We start from the raw sequence: 25234 nt of genomic DNA on the forward strand, positions 1-25234 counted from the left end.
GAATAAAATACATTCATTTGGTTGATTTTGGATTGTGGGGTAGCATAGTGAAAAGAACCTGACACAGCTCTTGTATTCACCACGTGTGGTCTTACATCCCTTAAATCTCTGGGCCTGCTTCCTCCTCTCTCTAGTGGAGGGAATGAAGGCTGAGAAGGCCTCTCTGGCTCTAGTAGTCGTTGTTCTTTGAGGGGGGCTGTCCTATTAATAACTGCCGTTGGTTGACTCCCTACTCCATGCCGGGTATGATGCTAAGAGTTTTACGTGAGTGATCTCATTGAATCTCTTAAGTGCTGGGATGGCCCTAGACATATAGACAAGGCTTAGAGAGGCTCGGTAACCTGGCCGGGGTCACCGCTGGTAAGTGGTGGCACTAGGATGTGACTTTGTGCAGGGATGGTTACCCTACACTGCCTGTCGACGTGGGCTTGCTTCAGCTGAGTCACGTAAGGAGCCTGGGAGGAGTTCCGCCAAGACAGGCGTCTATGTCACCTGCCCCTTTTAGGAGAGAATCGCCAAAAGTCATGGCTCCCAGTGCGGGTTCTGCACCCCCGGCATCGTCATGAGCATGTACACGCTGCTTCGGAACCAGCCCGAGCCCACTGTTGAGGAGATTGAGGATGCCTTCCAAGGTAAGGGCCTTGAGGCACAGCCTAGGAGCTGGAGTGGCAAGTGGGGCTCTGCGGAGGGGAGAGTGGGGCCAGAGTGGAAGCTAGGAATGGGCTAGGCGGTTCCTTTTGAGGGAATGTCTTGGGCCACTCCACCATGGTGGCCAAGATTTACCTTGTTTGGCTCTTTCTTCATTTGAAGGACCCTTGGGTGGTTTGGAGACCTTCTGGGTCTCCTGAGTTCGTGCTTGTCTTCCTGAGGTGTCTTCCTGCCCCCACCCCGTGCTGGGATGGGGTGGCCGTGAGTGGCTGGCATGGGAGGAGCTCATCTGGGGAAGCTGCACAGAAGCTAATGACATGATGGCTTCCCTTGCAGCTTCCCCAGAGCAGGATTGTGCAGGGCAAAGGCCATGTACGAGGAAGGCAGCCATGATTCCGAGCCTTGCCTTCTGCAAATGGGCCCAGGTGGTTGGACCTGCTATCCGTTCCTCTAAATTGAGTAGGGAAGGCTCCCCATCGATTCAGTCCATTTCAGTGCATCATTTATTCAGTCAGTTCTATGAAGTCCTATTATATGTCAGGCACTATACAGGGTACGAGGGAGTTTATAATGTAGTTTGATAAGCTCACTGATAACGCTATGACTAGGCACCATGAGAGGACCTAGGAGGGGCACCTAATTCAGTCCAGGCATTCTAGGGAGGCTTCCTGGAAGAAGTGGTAGATGTTTTGAAGTCAGGGATACAAGAAGGAGAAGGGTCCTTCCAAACAAGGAAAATAGAATACGTAAAGAGAGAATTTAACTGAGCTGGGAGAGAGCCACAAACCCCTTAGCTGCCCTGGGGCCTGCGCTGACATTGCAGCTTTTTCCTTTGCTTACAGGAAACCTGTGCCGTTGTACAGGCTACAGACCCATCCTCCAGGGCTTCCGGACCTTCGCTAAGGTAAGTGGGGGCCTTGGGACAGCAGTGGCCCTGCTCCTGAAGCAGCAACACTCAGGAATTACATTTGGGAGGGATGCCAAGGGCCCCTGGTTACAGAGAAGAAAGATAAGATGGCCAGCTGGGGGGTCCTTCTGCTGCAGGTACCTGGCACGGGCGTTGGGCTCTGCCATTCTTCTTCTGGGGGGCGGGCGGAGGTGGTGATTCTCATCAATAGCATGGAGACTTTCCTTCCAGGGAAAGCCTGGGGAGCTGGTTCCTGGAAGAGATGTGCCGCCTAGGAGCCCGATGCCCAGGGCATTCGGGTTGGGCTCAACCTGTGGCACAGGGGCTGAACGTGGCATTTAATAACAACCCAGCCTGAGTCAGTACCCACACCCCTCCCTCCTTTCCCGTCCTGGCTTCTCTCTGCAGTTGGCAGTCTGCTGGGCTTATGAAACTGCTAATTTTATCTCCAGACAGTGTGTGAACGCCTGCAGTATTCACATAACTCTGAGTGAGAAACCGCAGCTGGGGTGCACGAGCATTGATTACATAAATGCAGTCACACACCTGCCATCTGGCAAGGAGGACAGAGGGCTGGCTTCTCCCTTCTTGACTTAATCTCCCCAGATTTTACCTGATTCCCCAGTGGGGTCAAGTTGATCCTGACTCCAATCAAACCGTCTCCTCTCAATTTGATTCTGGGTTGCGGCAAGAGTCACAGACTCCTGTGCCTTGCACTGACCTTTAGCGTTGGTATAGTACAAAAAGGAGTATTGTGTCCAAAGAGTCCAAGGGGTGGAGATGGAGATGCGGGCCCTAAGGATGGGAAACGTCACACCCCGGTGACTGCTGGCTGATGAGGAACTAGGAGGTATGGATTGAAATGAAAATGATTGAAAGCTTAGATTCAGAATCTGCAGACCTGGGTTCAAATCCCATTCCATCACTTAACTGATGCATGATATTGGGCAAATTTCCTTGTTTCCAAAATGCAGATTAGAATAATCCCCACCTTACAGTGCTTGTGGGAAGATCTTCTTGTAAATCTCTCAGAAGGATGCCTGGCACATCTTACATTTTCAGTAAATGGCAACATAAGTTATGATGCTGGTACATTTCTTCCTTTACCCATATTTGATCTTCATGTATTGCTTAGGCTCCCCTGAGAACCAGGGATCATGAATCTTGTCCATGTATTTGTTTCATAGGAGGCTTATCAAAGAGATACACTCTAACCAGCCCTCCTAGTTTCTCAAATGAGGAGGGCTTTTGAGTGTAGCTGGCAATTATGCTCCTTCTGAGGGTCCGAGTTTTATCAGCATTGAAATTGTTCCTGAGTCCATGGTATGGCCACACCTCCTTCACTCCCGCTGCCTGGCAGTGTAGAGCAGAGCAGAGCAGAGCTGGGTGCTCTAAGCAGGCAAAATGATCGGCACGTAGAGTGAGCTCAGAAGCCCACGGATGTCACTCATTGGAGGCCCCTAAGGCCTTTATTCAGAGCCTTTTACCTCTTACTTTATATACAGTTCTAACAAACTCAGTTATCTAGTTTTCATGGACATAGCACACACTGGAAAAGGGTGAGGAGGGTCTGCTATAGGGAGGCAGCCTGTTCACAGCAAGAAATGACAGCATTCATCTAGCAGCAAGGAAGGAAATGCAGGAACCATAAAAATAAGCATAAGCCCAGTAGTTTCAGCTTACTGAGAAAAGTGGAAATCTCTCTGAGGAAACACCCGAGCCTTATCCAAACTCAGTAGACTGTGAGGGCAGTCACAGATTATTGTATATGACAATAATTTATGTCATAAACACATCAACGAATTATCAAGGAAAAAGACCTAAGGGAGAATGTGCTGGAGGTTTATCTGAAAAATACACTTTTGAGAAATACATCCTTTCCCACAAGGACCGGGTGAGTGAGGCTGTTGTCTTGCTGTCTGCAGGGCCTGGTAATTCCCCCATATCACTCCTTCTCCAAAAAGAGAGATGAGAAGAGGCCCTCTCCTTTCTGTCAAACACAGAGGGGAAGGGCAAGGTAGTGGTGGGGAGGATAAGACAGAGCAGCTCTGAGATCCAATGGCAAAGCAGTGCATGCAGGAGGGGTCTGCACGCAGGGCAGCACGTGCAGGGGGTTGAGACAAGTCTGACAGTGCTTACACATTCTCAAAGGCCACATCTTCAGCCTCCTTGGCCCTCTGAGAACTTCCTTGGGAACACTGGTGGGTAGTGACTCATCCTTTTGGAAATGTTGGCATGAATGGTGTCTTCCTTGATTCATGTACGGAAAGGCTACTCCCAGCCTGCTCCCCTAGGAACTGGCTGCTCTGGAAATGTGTCTGGCTCTGTGCCTAGGGGTTTCCCCCAGTGTTGCCTCTTAGCACAACCTTATGATTCTGTAATGTCTTCTGGGGCCCTGAGCTGAGACTCCTGCCTCCTTGGGGTAGATCAGTCAGGTGAACACACCCTTTCCCACCTTCAGTGCATTGGTTTGGGGAGGTAGCAATCTGGGCTCTGTTCTGTGTTCTGCCATTGGCACCCCAAGAGGTCCTGAGCAAGTCCTTTCCCTGTAGGTGTTGGGTCATCACACCTGTGCGTATCCTCCAGAACAGGCCTTCAGTGAGAAATAAAGGGTGTGAGCTTCCTGGCAGGAAGTGCCTGATAAGCCTGACGGGAAGGCCATCAGGCACACTGGCTGGGAACATCTCTGGCCCAGCTCTGGTCCTGGACATCTTTGGCAGGAGCCCCACAAAGACTCCAGCCTGAGAGGTGCCCAGCCAATTCCCATAGCACTTGATGGTTTAGAAGTAGAGGCATGAGGGACTTCCCTAGTGGTCCAGCGGTTAAGACTGTGCTTCCCCTGCAGGGGACGATCCCTCGTTGGGGAACTAAGACCTCCTCAGGAAGCAGTGCTGGAGAGTAAAGTGGGCACAAAGAGATGTTTTGATTAAATAGGACTAGCTTTTATGGAGAAATTTTCTCAAAATTAAATTTCGCTGCTGCTTCCAGGAGAGGTTCTGTTTGTTTATTCTCAAGTTATTTAATCTATGTTCACCAAGTGAGAGAAAGTAGTTAAAGCAGAGGCCTTACCTCTGTGCAGAGCTAGATGAACCTGCTGTTCCTTTTGATGCTGGGATAGGTATCACACCCAGATTTCATTTGATAGTAATAATCTTGGTTCTTTTGCTTCTGTGAAAACTCTTTGCACAGAAGAGTTTGTGTGAACGTTGGTCATCTCTCTAGGATGGTGGATGCTGTGGAGGAAATGGGAACAACCCAAACTGCTGCATGAACCAGGAGAAAGACCACAAGGTAAGTGGGTCCTTTTCAGCCTGGAAGCCTGAGGGCTAACCTCGGATCCAAGGAGCCAGTGGGCTCTCTCCACACTCTGGGAAGTGGTGGCTGGAAGAGGAAATGGTTATGCCCCAACCATGAGGGTGGTGAATGTGTATGTTAGCTCTGGATCCTCTTGCAAGACCTCCTTGTCCTGCCCCTCCCCCAGCCTGCTGGGGGCTGCAGACGAGCTCGCTTGGACAGAGGGCTGGGCCGGCCCTATGGGGCATTTTAAAGGAGGGGACAGAGTATCACTCATCTGTTCCCATTTCCAGCAGGTCACTCTCTCGCCATCTTTATTCAACCCAGAGGAGTTCATGCCCCTGGATCCCACCCAGGAACCCATCTTTCCCCCAGAGTTGCTGGTAGGTGATGCCCCATGAGCCCCTGGAGACCTGCTGGGTCCCACCCGTACCCAGTGGAGCCTTTGTGTCCTCCTTGTCCTATAAGTTTCAGCCTGAATTTCCCTTCCTTTCTCTGATACCCAGACATCAAGTCCCTGTGCCACATACTCCCACAGGGACCCACACTTCTCTCCCCACGTGGGTCGCTCTGAGGGAGTGGATCTCTGTGGCACACTGTGTACAGTAACAGGAGCTCCAGAAGTATTTGCTAAATCCTGGCTAAATCTCATCTATGAGCCCCCAAGCAACCCGTTCTCCTCTCTGTAAGCAGGCCATGTATTTACAAAACAAAGAGAGCTGTGTTCAAAGGACATCATCCATGGCCTGCAGCCCTGTCTTAGGGACACCTCTCATACCTGCTTTCTCACCTTGACCATTCTGCTCCTTCACTTTATTTATGGGGAAAAAAAAAATCAAGCCACTCCTAAGGTTTCTCAAGGGCAGATTTCTCAAGGGTTAGTGAGCACATGAAGACTGCTTTATGAGTTCAGTGGGTCAGAAAAAATGGCTTTGCTGCAGACCACCAGAATATGTTTCTCTGGATTGTGAAATCTTGAAAAAACCATCAGTTTGATTTGTGGGTTTTCTCTCCTAGCGCTGCATCACCCCTCATACACTAGAATCAACACTCCGTTGCATTCCCTTCTGATTCCCCTGCCTTCACCTCCCCTGTCCCCTCCCGCACCTCCTGGAGAAAATGTGGGACAGTTCAAGTCATCTTGTGGCAGTGACCTTCTGCAAGTCCCATGACCTTAATCTTCAGATTCCTCCTTCATCTCTAAAAGATGAGACTTACAGTGCCTCCTTTGCTGAGGTCTTCTAAAGACTAAGTGAAATAATGTATATAAAAGAGCTGCAGTGTAGATCCTTCCTCAATACATGGTGTTTCCGCTCTCTTCTCCCCTGACATGCATTTCCATCTGACCTCAGTATTAAACAAATCCATAGAAGAGTTGATCCCCTTGCAAACTTAAAGTGGTGGCCCTGGGAATGGCAGAGGGGAGGAGGAGGCAGCACAGTAAGAAAGCTGCATTTTCCAGAGGCTGAAAGACATTCCGCAGAAGCAGCTGCATTTTGAAGGGGAGCGTGTGACCTGGATACAGGCCTCAACCCTGAAAGAGCTGCTGGACCTCAAAGCGCAGCACCCCGAGGCCAAGCTGGTGGTGGGGAACACGGAGATTGGTAAGGGCGCGAGTGGCACTGGGCCAGTCTACCTGGTTCAGCCCCTTGCGGCCGTGTGTCCTCTGTGTGTCCTCCTCTGCCCTCACTTCCCCATTTCACATGTGGCGGTGATAACACCTCCTCTAAGGGTTGTTCTGAGTATTAACTGAGATCCTTGCTGTCTGTTCTCTGTAAACACTGACAGAGGGACAGCTCTGCACCAGGTACTCTGGGAGGAGTGAGGGGTACCCAGATCACCTGGCCAGACTCCTTCCCTCGAGTGTCTCCCAGTTTGAGGGAGGAGAGAGCAACGTAGGTCAAGTGTCCGGGCCGGTGCCTGACGGACACTAGGGGTTCCGTAAATGTCACTCTCTTGGCCCCCACCCCACCCTTTTCTGGGGATCATGTGTAAGGCAAGGGAGAGGAGGGGTCCAAGTGTGACTGTGCTGTGTTGCCATGACCGTAGCCACCTGCCACGTGGTGCCACCACCTGGGACGTGAGCCCTGCAATATGTGAACAGGTCAAGGAGACTCCAGACCTGCAGCTCTCAGGCCCATTGCTTGAGGACACAGGAGCAGAGATGCCCAGGTCCCTGCTAGTCTCCATCCATTTCTGAACCAGGCTTGGCCCGTTTCCACTTGGCTGGGCCCCAAGCCCAGTCAGGAGCCACAGAGAGGATGGTGGCACAGCCGAAGCCTGCTTTAGAGGACCCCTGGCTTGGGCGGGACTCGATGTGCTTTTAAGCAGCCAAATCCAGCTGGTGGGGGGTTCCTGGCTCTGGCTCTGGAAGGACTCTCTCAGCCCTGGGTTCTGGTTGGTTCTGCAGCCACAGAGAGGAGACCCCGGCTCAGGTCCATGCTGGCAAAGTGCAAAGCTGGGCCACCCTTGTGAGCACAGGTGCTGTACGGAATCCCCTGCTGCAGTAAAGTGACACACTGGGATGGCAGGGTGGCCGGTGAGAAGTGCCTCTGGTGATATGATCACAATGGCCTGTGTAGCCGCGATCCGAGAGCCCAGGGTAGCATGAGTTAAGGTGGAGAATGACTGGCTGGAAGAATCTTTGGGGTCCTTGGATACCTGACATGTTCCTTGCCGTGAGTCACACAATGTTCTGGGCTCAGTTAGATTCTAAGATAAAGGAATTCACAAAGATATTATAAGTTCCAAGTTAGAAATAATTGCTTAAGACCACTCCACAGCTCCACCCCCTCCTCCCTTATACACCACCCCCACAGTGTAACCCCCTACAGCCATGACGTCAAGATGAGCCGCTTAGTGCCTCCATCTGCATTCTTTCTCCTACGAGCTGGTATTCAAACAGGCCAGACTCCTCAAAGCCTGTGCCGCTCTTCAGAGACCCTCAGCGGCACAGGAGACTGTGGGGCACGATACACAGACATTTCCATCTTTCCTTCCTAAACTTTTCCACCTACAGCCCTGTGAGAGGGGCTGGGAGAGGTGCTGTACTAACTGGGTCTGAGGAACAGAAGCAGGTCTGTTCGCAGAGGTTTGTTACTTCATTCACCAGAAGGACAGAAACCAGATGCAAACATTCGGTCAAGGCGTGCACCTTAAGAACGCAGACAGATATGGGGACTGGGAGGCCAATTTGAAGTTTTCTCTCCAGGCAATTTTCCTTTTTTGCCCGAATGTTAGACTTTCAGAGTATATTACTATTAGATCCCAACTCTAATAATTGCACCGGTACTGAAATATGCCCATGCTTAGCTGTGTATTTTGGGCAAGAAACTTAACCTCCCTGTGCCTCAGTTTCTTCATCTGTAAATGGAGGAAATCACAGTATTTCATAGGGTTATTGTGAGGATTAAATGAGTTAAAATATGTAAAGTGCTTAGAAGGGTTCCTGACTTATTTTCATGACCTTTTTCTAATATTCTGATTAAACACACACGCACACGCACACATGTGAATTCAAGTTCGCTTTATTTCAATTCCGATGGTACTTTTTGAGAGGGAGAGGCGGTGGAAACTGCACTTAATCCCACATCTTGTTCACGGCACCTGCTAAATCCCAAGACACCCTTGGAATGTGTTACGATTGTGAATATGTCCTCCGTCCCGTGTGCAGTGGTGGGAAAAAATGCCCTGGTGATGAACAGTGGGCCTGTAACCCGAGGCTTCTTGCTTCTCTCAAGGCATTGAGATGAAGTTTAAGAATCAGCTGTTTCCTGTGATCATTTGCCCAGCTTGGATCCCTGAGCTGAATTCAGTGGAGCACGGACCAGAGGGTAAGAGGAGGTTTGCCTGAGCCCACAGAGGGGCTGGGATGCTGGAGGTGGGTCGCTCAGGGGATGGTGGGTGCTGGGAAAGCCTCCCCTTTGGCTCCCACTGCCGCCTGCTTTTTCGGGAGCCGCCCTGCACAGGCGAAGCGGGCATCTTGGTAAGGCGCCAGTGGGCAAGGGGCTTGGGGTTTTCAGTTGCTCTCCATCTTGCCTACATATTCGTATCGCTCGTGGGAATAGGGGGTAGGTGGGGGGAGTTTTTGGGTGCTTTAAAAAAAATGCCAAGACTTCACCCTGAGAAATCTCATTTTATTGAGTTAAGAACCACTTTTGAGAGAAAAGATTGCTCTGGTCATAGGGTCAACAGGCCTGGGGTTGAGTCCTGGCTCTTTTATTAGCTGTGTAACATTGGGCAGGTCACTTGACCTCTCTGGGCCTTAATTTCTTCATCCATATAAGGATGTATGTCCTAGTTCAGACTTCCTCGGGCTGCTGTGAAGCTTCCTAGGAGCTGTGTATGGAAGTGCTTTCTGAGCTGTGATGGGGATGGCTGTCATTCCGAGCGTGTGTTCCCAGGTATCTCCTTTGGAGCCGCTTGCCCCCTGAGCTCTGTGGAAAAGACCCTGCTCGATGCCGTCGCTAAGCTTCCCACCCAGAAAACGGAGGTGTTCAGAGGCGTCCTGGAGCAGCTGCGCTGGTTTGCTGGGAAGCAGGTCAAGTCTGTGGCAGTGAGTCCCTATTCAGGGGCCCAGGACAAGTGCTTTCATAAGGCGAGGGGGGCTGGCCTGGACTCTGCTGCAGACCCAGTGGGCCTCAAACTTCAGTGCTTAGAATTTCCTGGGGTGCTTGTTGAAAATGCAGATTCCTGGGCCCCGCCCTCAGAGAGTCTGACAGCAGGTCTGGGGTGGAGCCCAGGGCTCAGGTTTTAACAAGCCCCGTAGATGCTTCTGATGAGGGTGGCCTGCGGGCCACCCAGAGCAGCACCCACCCTGTGACTCAGTCTTTACCCCTGAGGTCGAAGAGACAGAATCGCCTGCTCCCTCTTCCTGAACTTGGCCGAGGCTGCCAGTAGGTGGATGAGAGATACGTTATGGAGAAGCCAAAATAGGAAGGGAAACTGCCTTTCAGAGTTGGGGGGAGAACCAGAGGTAGACCGCCCCCCCCACCCCGAGAGGAGGGAGAGGCCCATCTGTTGTCTGTTTGCAATCAGCCTTCAGACTAGCCCCCAAATTCCAGGTTTGCAGGTGGTGTTCTCACACCTGGAGCCTTTTCAGTCTCACAATTATTGATGGAATTGGGAGAAAAGCTGGCCCTTCTATTCCATTGTTGTTGTTTTTTAAAATCAGAACAAAAACGAAAGCAAAACAGCCTACTCCCATTCCCCTCACCCTACCCCAAGCCCCTGCCTCTTCCAATTATAGATGAAGAGACATAAACCCAGAAGTCTCTACTGGGTGCAATCTACTTCTGGGACGGATTTTTTTTTTCTTGGAGCAACTGGCTTTCTTCCTCTTTTCTAATAATAGGAACGCTGTGTCTGATCCTCCTTACATTCTTTGCCAAGGAAGCTCAATTAGAACACACTGTTCATCCTTAAGGCTTCCTCCTCATTTTCCGTGATCTTTATCTTTTATTTCTCTTTTACTAATTCTCTATGGCCTCTGTGATAAATCACCTCAACCCTTTCAGCAAAAGATTGGGTGAAATCAATCAAACAAACAAGCAAAGGTAAAGGGGCTGATCGTGGTTTACTGACGGGTAAATTTCAGAGCTGGGAGCCAACCCCAGGCATTGAATCTCAAGTTTTGCACGTTACCCGAATATCCGAGTTCTTACTGTTGTGATCGTGTGTCTACAGGGGGTGGAGGACCTCAGGGCTCTCCCTTCAGCAGGTGACCCCCACCTTCCCTGTGCTTGGGAGCCAGCTGTGTGAGCAGGGCTTTCCTGGGGGGAGCTCTCTCACACACTCTCCCTGCTTGTCCTAGTCCATTGGAGGGAACATCATCACAGCCAGCCCCATCTCCGACCTCAACCCTGTGTTCATGGCCAGCGGGACCAAGCTGACCATCGTGTCCAGAGGTGAGCTGCCTCATTCAGAGGGCCAGAGGTGGGTGGAATCTCACAAGATAGGTCACCTTCTGGAGAAGCAGAGCCCAAAGTTCAATGATGCAGCTTTCCTAAAGTCTGGATCCCTGGAAACTGCAAAGGGAGAGGTACCCACGTTGGGGGCCCAGAGAGCTGGACCATCACTTTATTAAGAATTCACAGCAGGACCAGTTGCCGAGACGACTTACTTAGTGGTGTGCTGGGGCCAGAGTAGGCTGCTCACCATAGCTGATTGCTGGGTTTTCAGGGAGTCTGAGCATTTGTTAAACACGGCCATTATTTTTTTAAGCTTTTTATTAGAATAAAATTGCTTTACACTCTTGTACCAGCTTTTGAGGTAAACCATAGTGAATCAGCTGTACTTATACATATATCCCCATAGCCCCTCCCTCCCACCCTCCCTGTCCTGGCCCTCTAAGGCATCACCCATCAAGTTGATCTCCCTTTGTTATACAGCAACTTCCCACTAGCTAGCTATTTTACAGTTGGTAGTGTAAATATGTCTATGCTACTCTCTCACTTTATCCCAGCTTCCCCTTCGTGCCCTCCCCCCCCACCCCTATGTCCTTCAGTCCATTCTCTGCATCTGCATCCTTATTCTTGCCCTGTCACTGGGTTCATCAGTACCATTTTTTAAGATTCCGTATATATGAGTTAGCATACGGTATTAAACATGGCCATTATTAAAAATTAAACTATGTAACCTTACAATGAAATAAATTATATTAAAAACAAAAGTAACACATACTCAATATTCACCACTTCCTAATTATTTTACTTCATTTCACAGTTGTCTATGCCCTTCAGATTATTTCCACTTATTATATTTGTAGAGTGGAAATGCTACATAATGGTGTGCTCCTGTGCATGTTTCCTTGCTAGAGGGTTCCCAAGGCCACCTCTGGGTTTGATGACTCTCAGGAGGTCAAGGAGGACTCACAGGACTCAGCATAGAGTCCTATTCATGGCTATGGCTTAGTACAGCAGGAAGATGGAAAGCAAAATCAGCAAAGGGAAAGGACGTATGGGGCAGAGGAAAGCGGGCACAAGCTTCCAGGCCTCCTCCCAGGGGAGTCACACAGGACATGCTCCGTCTCCCCAGTAATAGGTGGAGTTGTGACAACACATGTGAAGGGTTGTCTACCAGGGATGCTCATTAGAGGCTCAGCACCCAGGGCTTTTACTGGGGGCTGGTCACGGGGCTCTGTCTGGCACATACCGGAAGTCCAGACGCCCAGAAGGAAAGTCAGGTGTTCAGCATAAATCGTATGATTTGTACAAACATTTTAGGCACAATGAACTGTTCTTAACAGAGGATGGTGGGAACTCTTGAAATCCAAGGTCCCAGAGGACAGCCAGTGTCCAACCTTGTGAGCAGGTCTTTCAGAGGAGGGCAGGTCTGCTGTGTCAACTCTTTGCTACCCTCTTTCCAACTTCACACTGAACGATGTTACTCTGATAGCTTAACATTGGCCGTGGTAGGAGTATTCATAGCACAAGAACTAGCAAATGCTATGAATCAGGGCTTTTTCTCAAAGAACCGATTGTTAAACAGTCACTGGCACACCAATGCTTAAGGATTTCAGATGGCGCACCTTGGCCCCTGCTGTGACAGCCACTCCCTCTGACTGTGGGCATTAGAGACCAGGATGGAGAATTCCACTGGTGGTCTGTCCTATGCTTTCTCACATTGGTCCCTCTCTATCTTGCCTCTGTACAGGCACCAGAAGAACAGTTCCGATGGACCACACCTTCTTCCCCAGCTACAGAAAGACCCTGCTAGGTCCAGAGGAGATACTGCTCTCCGTTGAGATCCCCTACAGCAGGAAGGTGAGATGCTGTCAGAAACATCCTGAGTCACCCCTCATCTCAGTTTCACCAGGCTCCAGACAGGGAGACCAGAGTCTGCCTCGGGGACCAAACTTAGCATCTCTCCACTTTAACACTGACGTTCTTGTCTCTGAATCTTACTTTTAACCAACCATATTCCTCTCTGGACAATGAGGAGTTTCAGGGTAGGGGGCAGGGCATAGACAATGAAACCAGACAGGTAGATGTGTGATTCTGAGCAAGTCATTCATCTTTCTGAGCCCCAATTTCCTCATCTGTAAAATGGGCCCAAGTTACTGACTATGGGGGTTATTGCAAATAATGACAAGAAAGAATTCATAAAGCAGGTATCTGGGAGCTGGCAGGGGTCACCAGCTGGTGCTAGCGACATAATTCCAAGAACACATCCAGTTGTGGAGTATCTCTGCCCCAGTTTTCATATGATGAAGTGCGGAGTTTACGTGCTGGGTGGAGAAGCTACCTGTGACTCAGGTCCTCATATGCTGACCTTGGGCTTGACAAGGTGCATTTTCACTGACCTCACCCTGGGTTGTCTTAGATGGATTTCTGCTTCACGAGAGGGTTTTCTGGCTTATTGGGGCAAGTCTGGGCTCCTCTGGCCGCCTTGCTCTTTTCCCTTGGGGCCTGTAGTGTCTTAACCTGGTGTGGTTTTGTCCTACATGTCCCACAATGGGCCTTTTAGAAAAGTGATCCATGAGAGGCTGGGAACCAGCCGTAAAGGAGAGTATTAAGGGTTTACAAGAGCTCGTGCTTTAGCGAGTGTTACAAGGCATGTTTTGCCCTTGCTGATTTTGACCTCTTTATCGAGAATGCTAATTAAATTAAAACAGTTATGTCCCTGCGGTGGTGTCTTAATGATTTTCCAGCTTGTCCTTATAGACCATTTTGAACAGTGATTCCCAGAGCTTTTGTATTTCACAGATCAGTAGATTTTTTTTTTTTTTTAATTATGAGGTGGGGAAAGGAAGAGGAAACAGGTGTAGCACTGCCCAGTTTTTATTTTGCTAAGTAGGGACATTAACAAAAAACATTGTATAAATGAAAAGAGGTTTTAATACCCAGAATAAGGAGGGCTTTCTCAAGAAGGATCAGCTGACGGCCGGATGCTCATCCTCCCAGGAAACCCCGGGGAAAAGTTTTCCATGGGCTGGCACGGTCCTGGAAGTGAGCGGCTGGAACCTCTGTACCAGAACTGAGTTCAAGCACTGGGCTCATTGCTCCGGGGCCACATTAGACATCGGAAATCTGGACGAACTTTCTCATCAGGAGGGGTCTCTGTGGCTTCTTCAACAAAACCTTGGGGCCATTTTGAACCTCAACAGTGGGCCTCCTTGTTTCTCCAATAAACCTTTCCTTAAACCTCCCACATTTGCTGTTCATCAGAACTTGTAGTGCCAGGGTGAGTTCAGACCTCCAGCAGAACCTGATACAGATGGGTTCTCACCTGGAAAGTAACTCACACGCTCCTTCTATTTCCAGGGACAGGGACTGGCTTAGACCCAGGGGAAATGTATGTTCAAAGTGCAAAGCCAGCTACTGTTTCACAGTGAGTCTTTCTTTCAGGAAACAAGACTTCTAATCATAGCCAGTAGACTGGTGGGAGAGAGAAGTCAGAGAGAGCATCTGCGGAGGCCACAAGCAGACGCTGGGTTTCAAACACCCTTTGGCATCTCATTGTATCTGCTTGAGAGGCGATTAGGCCAAAAGAGGCTTCGGCACAGCCCTGGGGAGGCCGGGTGGACATGATATCGGGCACCGGGATAGGGAAGCCGTGGGGGCTGAGCCAGTCTCTGAGGAGCCTTTGTGAAAGCACCTTGCCGCATCCAACTCTTTGGTTGAGAGCTGTTCTCCTGTGTCCCTGACCTCCCATCTTCTGGGCTGATAGGCAGAAATCCTGGCCCTTTCCCAGCTTCTGGGAACGTTATCTGGAACTTTTCCTAAAAAATGTGGTAGTTATGTCCCGATCTTTGACCTCTACCACCAGCTGCTCTCTGCTCTGGGACGGTCTTACCACCTCACCCCACCTCATATCCCTGCTTCAGGCCCACCATTTACAGTCCCTGCAACACATGGGAGGAAACAGGTACTTTTCTGTTATCTTTAGGGTGAGTTTTTCTCAGCATTCAAGCAGGCCTCCCGGAGAGAAGATGACATAGCCAAGGTGACCTGTGGCATGAGGGTCCTGTTCCAGCCAGGAACCCTGCGGGTCAAGGAGCTGGCCCTCTGCTATGGCGGAATGGCAGACAGAACCATCTCAGCCCTGAAGACCACGCAGAAGCAGCTGTCGACGTAAGAGCTAGCCGCAGAATCAGATCACTGCCGCCGCTACTACTGTGACTACCAGCGGTGTTACTATCGCTGCTGCTACGGCTATTAATACTGCCACCACCATAGCTGCTGCTGCTGCTACGACGATGAGGACTGCCGCCACTAGTGGTATCACTACTAGTAGCGTTGCTGCTACTGCTGCTATGGCTAATACTATTACCACTTATTGCTGCAGCTATAACTGCTATTCCTATTGCTGCTGCTGCTTCTCCGACTCCAATTACTACAGCTAGTGCTACTCGTATTATTTCTGTTACTACGGCTACTACTGTTCTCCTACCACCAGTGCCGCTGCACCCACCACTCTCACCACCATGACAAATCTTACTGCTGTGGCCGCCGCTGCTATGACTGTCGCCACTACTGCTGCTCTCTCGTCTACCGCTACCGTTATGCTGGCATTGCTGCTACTCCTCGTATCACTGCTACTGGGGCGATTGCTGCTGCTGCTTTTACGGATGCTGCTCTTAATGCTATTACTACTACTACTGTTACTGCTCCTACAGCTCTTACTATTGCAACTAGCCCTGCTGCGGCCACTATTGCAGCTAATAGTAAGATCAGGGCTGCTGCTGCTGCTGCTACTACGAGTAATAGTATTACTGGTGCTGCTGCTGTTACTCCTGGTACTTCTATTATCACTCCTGCTTCTACTGCTATTACCGTTGCTTCCACTTCTGTTGCTTCCATCACTGCTAGTATCACTGCTACTAGTACTGCTGCTGCCGCTATTGCTATTGCTACTATCGCTATTACTGCTGCTACACTATTACTACTGCAACTACTATTACTATGGCTACTTTGTATGGCAGTGATTGTACCAAGCACTTTGTTGGCACTGTCCTGTGCAATCCTTACAATAAACACATGGGTAGATAAAGCTTAACATGGAGTTTGGCTCCTTGCGTTCACACTCCTGGCTCCAACACTTAGCAGATGAGTAATATAAGTCAAGTTACTTAATTTTCCCATGTCTCAGTGTTCTTATTGGTAAAAATCTTCCCTACTATACCTTTTCACTTAAATTAAAAGTGATGTTTCATATCAAGCACTTGGAACATTGCTTGGCGCATTGTAGGAACTCAATAGATTTAACTATTATTATTTTTGTGGTCTTTTAAAAATTGTACCTATTTTTAAAGAAGAGGAAATTGAGGCTCAAGGAGGTTAAGTAACTTGCGTAAAGTCACATTACTATAAGGATCCGAGCCATGTTTTGAGCTGACGTTCGTGACTGCAAGGCCCGGTACACACTACTCACAGGGGCGATTCTGAGAGCTGGGTGGAGGCACTCTCCCATGGCCTGCTCTCTGGCAGGTTCTGGAATGAGAAGCTGCTGCAGGACGTGTGTGCAGGCCTGGCAGAGGAGCTGTCCTTGTCTCCAGATGCACCGGGTGGCATGACTGAGTTCCGGCGCACCCTCACCCTCAGCTTCTTCTTCAAGTTCTACCTGACGGTGTTGCACAAGCTGGGCAAAGAGGATTCAGAAGATGTGAGTGTGGGGCCCGGGTGAGGCAGAGACTGCCTGCAGCGCTTGTGTTTAGGGATCTGGGAAGCTGGTTGACATGGAAGAGTGCCGTGGACCAGCTGGTAAACGCTCCTCTCCTTTGGGTGTCTAAGGCCAGAGGAGCAGGGACCAGGGACACAGCCTAGGGAGCCACATGGAGATGGGAGCCAACTGGGTGGCTGAGAGGCAGAGCACAGGGCTGGGAGTCAGAGATGTGTGTTCTTGTCCTGGCTGTGTCATTACCTCAGGTGAGAGCTTGAGTAGGTCACAACTCTTTCTAAGTCTCAGCAGTAAAATCTAGGGGTGGGTAGACCAGATGATCCTTCCAGCAGTGTAACTGGTACAACTGGGGTTGTGTAGTTAGAATGGGAATGTGGTGTGTTGAGAATGTGAGGTGGGGCTTCTATAGCCAGGAGGGATATGCATTCAGGAGAGGGTGCTGGCTGAGGTGGAGTCCAGCTCCTGAGATGGGTTTGCCAGCAAGCATTTATTTTGCACCTTTTACATCATAAGATTGTACTGCATCCTGGGCAGGGGTCAGGGCGCAGCCTAGTGTGGGAGAGAACAGGATCAATAAAGGCCAGCCTGGTGTGACAACTGAGGAGATGGAATGGCGGTGAGGGGAGTACAAAGGAGAGAAGACTTCACAGCTGCGGGGAGAGCAGAATGAGATCCCTTTTTATAAACATTTGTAATAATTTCTTTTCTGATTACATAAGTAATAAACTTGTGGAAAACTTTAGAAATATAGAAATGTATAAAGAAAAAATTAAAATTACTCTCAGATTTTAGATAAAACCACTAATATTTTTGCTTATTCCTCTGATAGTTTTCCTTATTTATCTGTCCATCTGTCTGTCAACTTGTCTGTCTGCCCCATCTCTCTCTATCTGTCCTTCCTTCCATCTATCTATATATCTATCATTTTCCTATCTTTCGATCTGGATAGATCATTTTCCAAACAGATTTGGTGTCATGCTGCATACAGAGCTTCACGTTCCCCTTAATTTTGTTGAGATTATATTATGAGCATTTCCCCTACCACTAAATATTTCCCATAGAATTGAGGAGAAAAAGGACGACTTTTCCAGGAAGGCTGCGGGAGAAGGACATTCCCAACAGAGAGAGCAGCAGGCATAAATGCAGGAAGGAGGGAAGCCTTGGTTTGGTGTGTCGGAGGAAGTAGGGTGCAGGGGTGGGGGAAGAGAAGCTGTCAGAGCCCATGTTCAGATGTTGAGAGAGATCCAGCCAGTACCAGAAGGAGTATAAACGAGGAGATGAGACAGTTGTTACTTTTACCACTTGGGGACAACCAAGGACGGGACCAATGATAGAAATAGCCATAATCACCTATTACCTTGTCTCCACAGAAGTGTGGTAAACTGGACCCCACCTATTCCAGCGCCACCTTACTCTTTCGCAAAGACCCTCCGACCAACACCCAGCTCTTCCAAGTGAGTACAGACGGTGTGCGGCTAACATCAGGGGCCCTTGCAGGCCACCTCAGATGATGCCGACCATTGGTGGACCACCAGCTCACGTTGTGTGTGGGTGCTTAAAGCTCCTTACAGTTGTGCATAAATGTCTGGTGAAGGAAGTGGAAATTGTATTAGTGTGAATGAAGCTGTTTCCCCGCTTGCGCACCTAAATTTCTCTCTTGGGATTACGCTCATCTTCACCTGCGCCTTAAATTTTTTTTTTCCATTTTTTTTTTTTTTTGTTCCTCTGTGGGGCTGATGTGCAAAGCCAGGAGTTCTCTTGAGCACATAAACTAAACAAAATTTAAAGACAGACAAACAAACAAACAATGTCTACCAACAGTAATTTTTCGAGAAACACTAGGTAAAGGGTCAGTTTTTCCTGTAAACATTTTGGAGTTTGTGGGCCATGCACGTAATCACTGCTGCAATTCCTCAGCTCCATCATTGCAGCACAGAGGAGCAAGAGGCAATACGTAAATGACTGCGTGTGTCTATGCACCGATAAAACTTCATGTATGAAAACAGGGAGTGGGCCAGATTTGGCCATTGTCCAAGATTTGTAGACCCCTGCTCTAGAGTGTAATGGTCCAAAGCATGAACTCTGGCCCTGACTGCCAGGACTTGAATCCAAACTCTGCCATCACATAGCTGTGTAATCTTAGACAAGGTACTGTCTCTCTGAGCCTCTTGGCCAAGCTCATCATGCCCAGCTGCAAATGTGGATAATGAGGGCCCCTGTTTCACAACATGGTTTTGAGGACTCACTGAGTTTATAAAAGTAAATAACTTAGATAGTTCCTGGCATATGGTAAACTCTCAATAAATACTACTTTGAAAAAACACATAACAGAATTTTATTATAAACTGAATACATTTTACATTTTGAAAAATACAGAAAAACATAAAAAGTATAGAAAAACATAAAGAAGAAAAATATAGAAAAACATAAAGAAGAAAATCTCACCTCCAAGAGAAAAGCATTATTATATGTTTGTGTACTTCTTTCCGTTTTTTTCCTACGCATATATGGACATATTTATATTATATTTATAACATTTTTTCCCCACAGAATTTGAATCTCACACACACACACGCACACACACAATGTTGTATGTCCTGCTTTTACACTTAACATGAGCGTTCTTTCCTTCTAATTAAAATTCTTCAAAAATATCTTCTAACAGTTGTATAATACATTATTCCATCCTGTAAGCATAGCATAGTTTATTTACCCAACCCCCAACAAAGGGACGTTTAGGGTCCTTGTTTCACTTGCTTCTGTACACAGTCAGCCCTCCTCTGTGGGTGTGGACCTATGGGTACAGAGGGCCACCTGTACGGCACCATTTTACAGAAGGTACTTGAGCATCTGCAGATTTGGTATCCATGGGGGGTCCTGGACGCTGTCTCCTGAGGATGCCCATGGATGACTGTATAGGGATACTGTGACCACTCTTCTCGATGATTTCTTATCTGCCTTCTGTTTCCTTCGCCCTGTGCCCCTCCTGCCTCCTGCATTCTCACTCCTTGCATTTGCCTTGGCCTGAAGCTCTCCACGGTTCCCTGGGGCCTGTAGGGGACCAGGGTCCTCTGCAGCTCAGCCTGACCATGTTGTTCCAGGAGGTGCCCAAGGGTCAGTCTGAGGAGGACACGGTGGGCCGGCCCCTGCCCCACCTGGCTGCAGCCCTGCAGGCTTCTGGGGAGGCTGTGTACTGTGATGACATCCCTCGCTATGAGAATGAGCTGTTCCTCCGGCTGGTCACCAGCACCAGGGCACACGCCAAGATCAAGTGCGTGCAGTAAAAACACTCAGGGAGGAGGGTGCCGGGAACACCTGCCAGGCCCTGGAGATGCCACGACAACAAGCCTCCTCCAGGGCCTCCTGGTCCAGAGAGGAACACAGGGACTCGTGTTAAAACCAGACTGGAGAGGAGCAGGAGAAGTGAGGGGCTCAGCAGTGCCTGGGAGGGTTGGGGTGGGGTGACAATAAAGAGGTAGGCAGGCCCAGATCAGGAGAGCCTCAGGGTGCTGAACAGGGACATTATACTTGACCCGAAAAGCAATCAAGAGATGCTGAAAGGGCTTTCTTAGATCTGCACTGTGGAAACTGGGCTAAACTTCAGTGCAAATCTTCAGGAGAACTTGAATCAGCACTAAAGGGAGCAGTAGGCCTTAGCATGGCTTGCAGTGACTTCCTGTTCCAGTGCTTAGCAACTTGACCTTGGCCTGTGTGCTGAAGCTCTCATTTTTCCCATATGTAATAGGGTGTTTTTGTGAGGATCAGTGATAGTGTCCACAAAGGACCCGGCAGAGAATAGTCATGCGTACCTGTTTGTTGAAATTTGAGAGCCCAAATGGCAAGAATTGCCACCTCTATGATGATGATATAATAATAGTATTAATAATAATAAACCCCTCATATCTCACATTTGCTGCAGCCTGGTTTAAAGCATTTTACGCACATAGCCTTAACTATTCCTCACCACAACCGTATAGGCAGGTCCTATTATTATCCCGGTGTTCCAGATGAGGAAACTGAGTGGTACAGCAAGGGCCCTAATGTGCTGATTCTGGATGGGTATTAGCTGTGATGTGGATGTTGGAGCTTTCCAGAGTAAATGCTTTTTCGTTCCCTGTACTTGGAGACCAAAATTGTACAAGGTCCATGGGGACAGGCTTGTCCTATTCGTCTTATATCTCCCACAGCATTCAGCATAGTGGCCTCCACATGGTAAGCATTTAATTAGCATTTACATAATAGGATAGGATAGGTTAGGAGGTAGAAAAGGGAAGAATTAGGGTGGAGGAAAAACTGTCAAAAAGAAGACAAGGTTATCCAATTGGGTGATGGGTCATCTTTTATGTTTTTTAAGATGAAAATGTTTTCCCATTTAAGTTCATGGATCCCTGAATTTTATCTATCTATCATGGACCCTTCAGGGGTATAGATCCTTGTTCCAGATGATAGTATCTGTTCTTCCTACAAAGGGATGGATGGGATTGGATGGGGTACTACAAGGAGCAAGATTTATAAGATATAAAAATACTTTAGAAATTTTCTAAAGATATTTTAGAAATTTTCTCTATTATACAATCTTTTGGGAAAAAATTATTGATGCACAAGGTTGAAGTGTAGCGTAGTTCAGCGTTTTGTCAGGTGACAGGTTTTCCACTTCAATTTTCCTCACTGGGTCCTCACACTCCTCCTCCTTCTTGCAGGTCCATTGATATTTCAGAAGCTCAGAAGGTACCAGGATTTGTTTGCTTTCTCTCTGCTGATGATATTCCTGGCAGTAACGAAACTGGGCTTTTTAATGATGAGACAGTCTTTGCCAAGGATAAGGTATGTCTTGGAAATTTTTTTTAAAAATGTGAAGTTAGTGGAATGAGTATTTAAATTTTAATTTGTTTTTATTCCTCCAAATTCCTACTCTTAAAAGATTATACACTTGCACATATCATGGCCATAATTCAATTAGCCAGTATACAGGACCATCAGTAAGGGGACAGAATATGCCTGGTAGCACTTTTACTTTTAACTTAATGTTTGTTTATTTATTTATTTATTTATTTAATTGATGGCTACAGCTTGTACCTATTGTAAGACACATAGGATGACTCCATGCCAAAGTGGCATTAAAAAAAGGTTGGTGACCACTATGGAAAACAATTTGGAGGTTCCTTAAAAAACTACAAATAGAACTACCATATGATCCAGTAATCCCACTCCTGGGCATATACCCAAAGAAAACCATAATCCCAAAAGAAACTTGTACCATAATGTTTATTGCAGCACTATTTACAGTAGCCAGGACATGGAAGCAACCTAAATGCCCATCAACAAATGAATGGATAAAGAAGATGTGGCATATATACACAATGGAATATTACTCAGTTATAAAAAGGGATGAGATGGAGCTATATGTAATGAGGTGGATAGAACTACAATCTGTCATACATAGTGAAGTAAGTCAGAAAGAGAAGGACAAATATTGTATGCTAACTCACATATACGGAATCTAAAAATGGTACTGATGAACTCAGTGACAAGAACAAGGATGCAGATACAGAGAATGGACTGGAGAACTCGAGGTATGGGAGGGGGCGGGGGGTGAAGGGGAAACTGAGACGAAGCGAGAGAGTAGCACAGACATATATATACTACCAACTGTAAAATAGTCAGTGGGAAGTTGTTGTATAACAAAGGGAGTCCAACTCAAGGATGGAAGATGCCTTAGAGGACTGGGGCGGGGAGGGTGGTGGGGACTCGAGGGGGGGGCGTCAAGGAAGGGAGGGAATACGGGGATATGTGTATAAAAACAGATGATTGAACCTGGTGTACCCCCCCCCCAAAATAAATAAATAAATAAATTAAAAAAAAAAAAAAAGACTGGTGACTGTATTTTAACTAACAATCAGATTCTTAGCGGTACAATATTAAGCTCCTTTATTAAAAGGAAATAAAAATACATTAAATAAACTAAGCAGGATAGAAATTACAATTACAATACCACCACTACGTGTATTGATATTCACTGACATGAAAGTTTATCTATTGATTTCAACTATATACGGAGTCCTTCCAAAAAAAAAGTTCCAAACATTCAAGACATCTGCTACAAAAACCTGTGTACTTATAGGACAGTTGTCAGACAGTCATTTTATACTCATAATTCCAGAACAGATCAAATGTTGCAAATTGGAGGTGGATAGGTGTTGCTGAAGGACAAATTCAACTTATTATTGAGGTAAAAGTGAAGGAGAGAATGAAAACTATAACCCTGAGATATAAGGGCCCCCAAAGGAGAGCATTTGATAGAAGACAAGTTGCTTTATAAACTTCAAGAGCCCCTAAGCCCATAACTAGCATTATGGTTAGTGAGAGTCAGCCAGGTTCAACAACCACTATGCTAACCAATTAAGTCAAGAGTTTAATTGGGGACTTCCTAGGTGGTGCAGTGGTTCAGAATCCACCTGCCAATGCAGGGGACATGGGTTCGAGTCCTGCTCTGGGAAGATCCCACTTGCCACGGAGCAACTAAGCCCATTTGCCACAACTACTGAGCCTGCACTCTAGAGCCCTTGAGCCAAAACTATTGAGCCTGTGTGCCACAACTACTGAAGCCCATGCGCCTAGAGCCCATGCTCTGCAACAAGAGAAGCCACTGCAATGAGGAGCCCATGCACCACAATGAAGAGTAGCCCCCACTCACTGCAACCAGAGAAAGCCTGTGTGCAGCAATGAAGACCCAACACAACCAATAAATGAATAAAATAAATAAATAAATTTATTTTTAAAAAAGAGTTTAATTGGGTCCTAAAGAGGTAATTATCAGACAGACATGTTAAGTATTGGTTCCTATTGTCAGAAATCTTCTATTCCAAAGTGATGAGTTGGACAATTTTTTTGTTTATTTTTGGGAGGATGCTGGAAAAAAATTATCCCTGAAGGAGATCCCTAAGGTTTTTATAGGAACTGAATTTATTAACTGAAAAGAAAACGATAATAATTAATTATTCTATAAATCTAACAACCAAAAGAGCTGGTTTATAGTTCATCGTGTCTAAGAATCAGTATTTGGGGATGACTGCTTTGGGGCATCCAGATGAAATATAAGACATGATTGCTGCCTTTGAAAAACTTTTGGTATAAATCTGAGAGACAGACGATAAAAGAGAGTGGGGTGGTAGAAAGAAAATAAAGTGGGAAGTCAGAGGTTAAGATTTAGTCATGGCCTGGTAATGATCCAATGGTGATCTTGCCGTCTGGGTCTCCAACTCTTCATATGAAGAACAAGGGTGTTGGGGTAGATCTGAGTTGACAGATACACTTCATGGTGCCATGCTTTCTGTTGTGCTGCTCATGGCAGACATCACTAATCAATCACCACATTTTATCCTGGGCAGCTTCTCAACAGGCTGCCATGAATTGGCCCTGGAATAAAGCAAGTTTGCCATCCTAGTACTAGTTATCTCCAAGTCCTATTCCAGTTCTACTGATTCTAAACACTTATGAAAAAGCATGTAACCCCAAATAGTAGGATGAGAACATGAAAAGACCCCAGGACAGTCCTTAAATGTACCTTAAAAGTTGTGGATGGGGGGACTTCCTTTGATTTTTTGAACAATCCAAAATAATTTGCATCATGAGGAGCATGTTATGTTCTTTCACCATCTGGCTCTGCTCCCAGGTGACTTGTGTTGGGCACGTTGTTGGTGCAGTGGTCGCCGATACCCCAGAACATGCACAGAGAGCTGCCCATGGGGTGAAAGTCACCTATGAAGATCTTCCAGCCATTATCACGATTGAGGTAACGGGGGAACAGGCTGCCTGGAGAAGGGACAGCTACCTGTCCTTGGAGGCATCTTTATTAGGATCCTCTAGAGGAGATTTGAACAGTAGGTGGGATTTGACCAGATCAGTTTTTTAATCTCCTCCAGTCCTGCCATTGTGTGGTCCTATGAATCCTTCCCCATCATGATCCTAGGCTCAGTGCATAAATAGCCAAGCTGAGTTCTTCCTTCCCAATTTCAGCTCCAACTGGTTCCTTGAGGGATTCTTTTTTTTTCCTCAAGATCCAGGGTTGTGTGTCTATATCTAATGAAATAGAGAAATAGGACACCCTGGGCTACAACTGAGCTTACTTTAAGTCTGTAGAAGAAACTTATAGATGCCTGTATGACTTACATGGGAAGAGAAAGGTAATAATTCCAAGAGCTCCTCTTCCTCAATCCCAAAGCCACCTTCCATCTTCAAAGCCAAGTCACTGAAGCTTCTTTTTAATCCTCAGGATGCTATAAAAAACAATTCCTTTTATGGATCTGAGCTGAAGATTGAGAAAGGAGACCTCAAGAAGGGGTTTTCAGAAGCAGATAATGTTGTTTCAGGTATGGCTGCACCATGCAGCAGGGGAGATGGGGTGGCCCTGGCTTCTAAGTTAAATTCAAGAGCTATACCTGAGCCCTGGAGCAAGGGAGCGGTTTCTTGACCTTTCCTAACAAAAGAGTCTCTCTGATGTTTGTAACAAAATACTAGACAGGTGGCTGGGAAAGAATGTCAGCACCTTAATCTCCACTCTCTTGTCTCTAGACTGGACATACCTAAGTGATTCTGGAGAGATTATAGTGTGTTGGGTTTGGAAGACTGTCTAGGGATGATAAGGATCACAGGTGTCTGGCCAGTCTTGGGTCTGCCTGGCTTCTAGCTACACAGACTCCTGGTCCTCCCCATCTGCCTGAAGGCAGTCCTCACCCATCTCCAGCTAGTGATCTCTCCTCTCCTTCC

General features: G+C 47.5%; 1 protein-coding gene across 5 annotated transcripts in view; it reads left to right on the forward strand.

The window, feature by feature from the left end:
* Positions 1 to 25234, forward strand: part of XDH (xanthine dehydrogenase) — a 117330-nt gene that overhangs the window by 70671 nt on the left and 21425 nt on the right. For 4 of the 5 annotated variants that reach the window (XM_057743175.1, XM_057743172.1, XM_057743174.1 and 1 more), the window contains 16 exons: positions 506 to 632; positions 1491 to 1552; positions 4778 to 4846; positions 5143 to 5232; positions 6312 to 6453; positions 8590 to 8682; positions 9253 to 9404; positions 10662 to 10755; positions 12503 to 12612; positions 14738 to 14922; positions 16279 to 16453; positions 17839 to 17922; positions 19570 to 19739; positions 21169 to 21292; positions 24141 to 24260; positions 24741 to 24837. In XM_057743175.1, coding sequence (XP_057599158.1) covers positions 506 to 632; positions 1491 to 1552; positions 4778 to 4846; positions 5143 to 5232; positions 6312 to 6453; positions 8590 to 8682; positions 9253 to 9404; positions 10662 to 10755; positions 12503 to 12612; positions 14738 to 14922; positions 16279 to 16453; positions 17839 to 17922; positions 19570 to 19739; positions 21169 to 21292; positions 24141 to 24260; positions 24741 to 24837 — 1894 coding nt within the window. The remainder of the gene's footprint in view (positions 1 to 505; positions 633 to 1490; positions 1553 to 4777; positions 4847 to 5142; positions 5233 to 6311; positions 6454 to 8589; positions 8683 to 9252; positions 9405 to 10661; positions 10756 to 12502; positions 12613 to 14737; positions 14923 to 16278; positions 16454 to 17838; positions 17923 to 19569; positions 19740 to 21168; positions 21293 to 24140; positions 24261 to 24740; positions 24838 to 25234) is intronic. The other variant, XM_057743173.1, reaches the window with a different exon arrangement.

This window comes from Hippopotamus amphibius, chromosome 7 (assembly GCF_030028045.1).
Source record: "Hippopotamus amphibius kiboko isolate mHipAmp2 chromosome 7, mHipAmp2.hap2, whole genome shotgun sequence".
NCBI lineage: Eukaryota > Metazoa > Chordata > Mammalia > Artiodactyla > Hippopotamidae > Hippopotamus > Hippopotamus amphibius.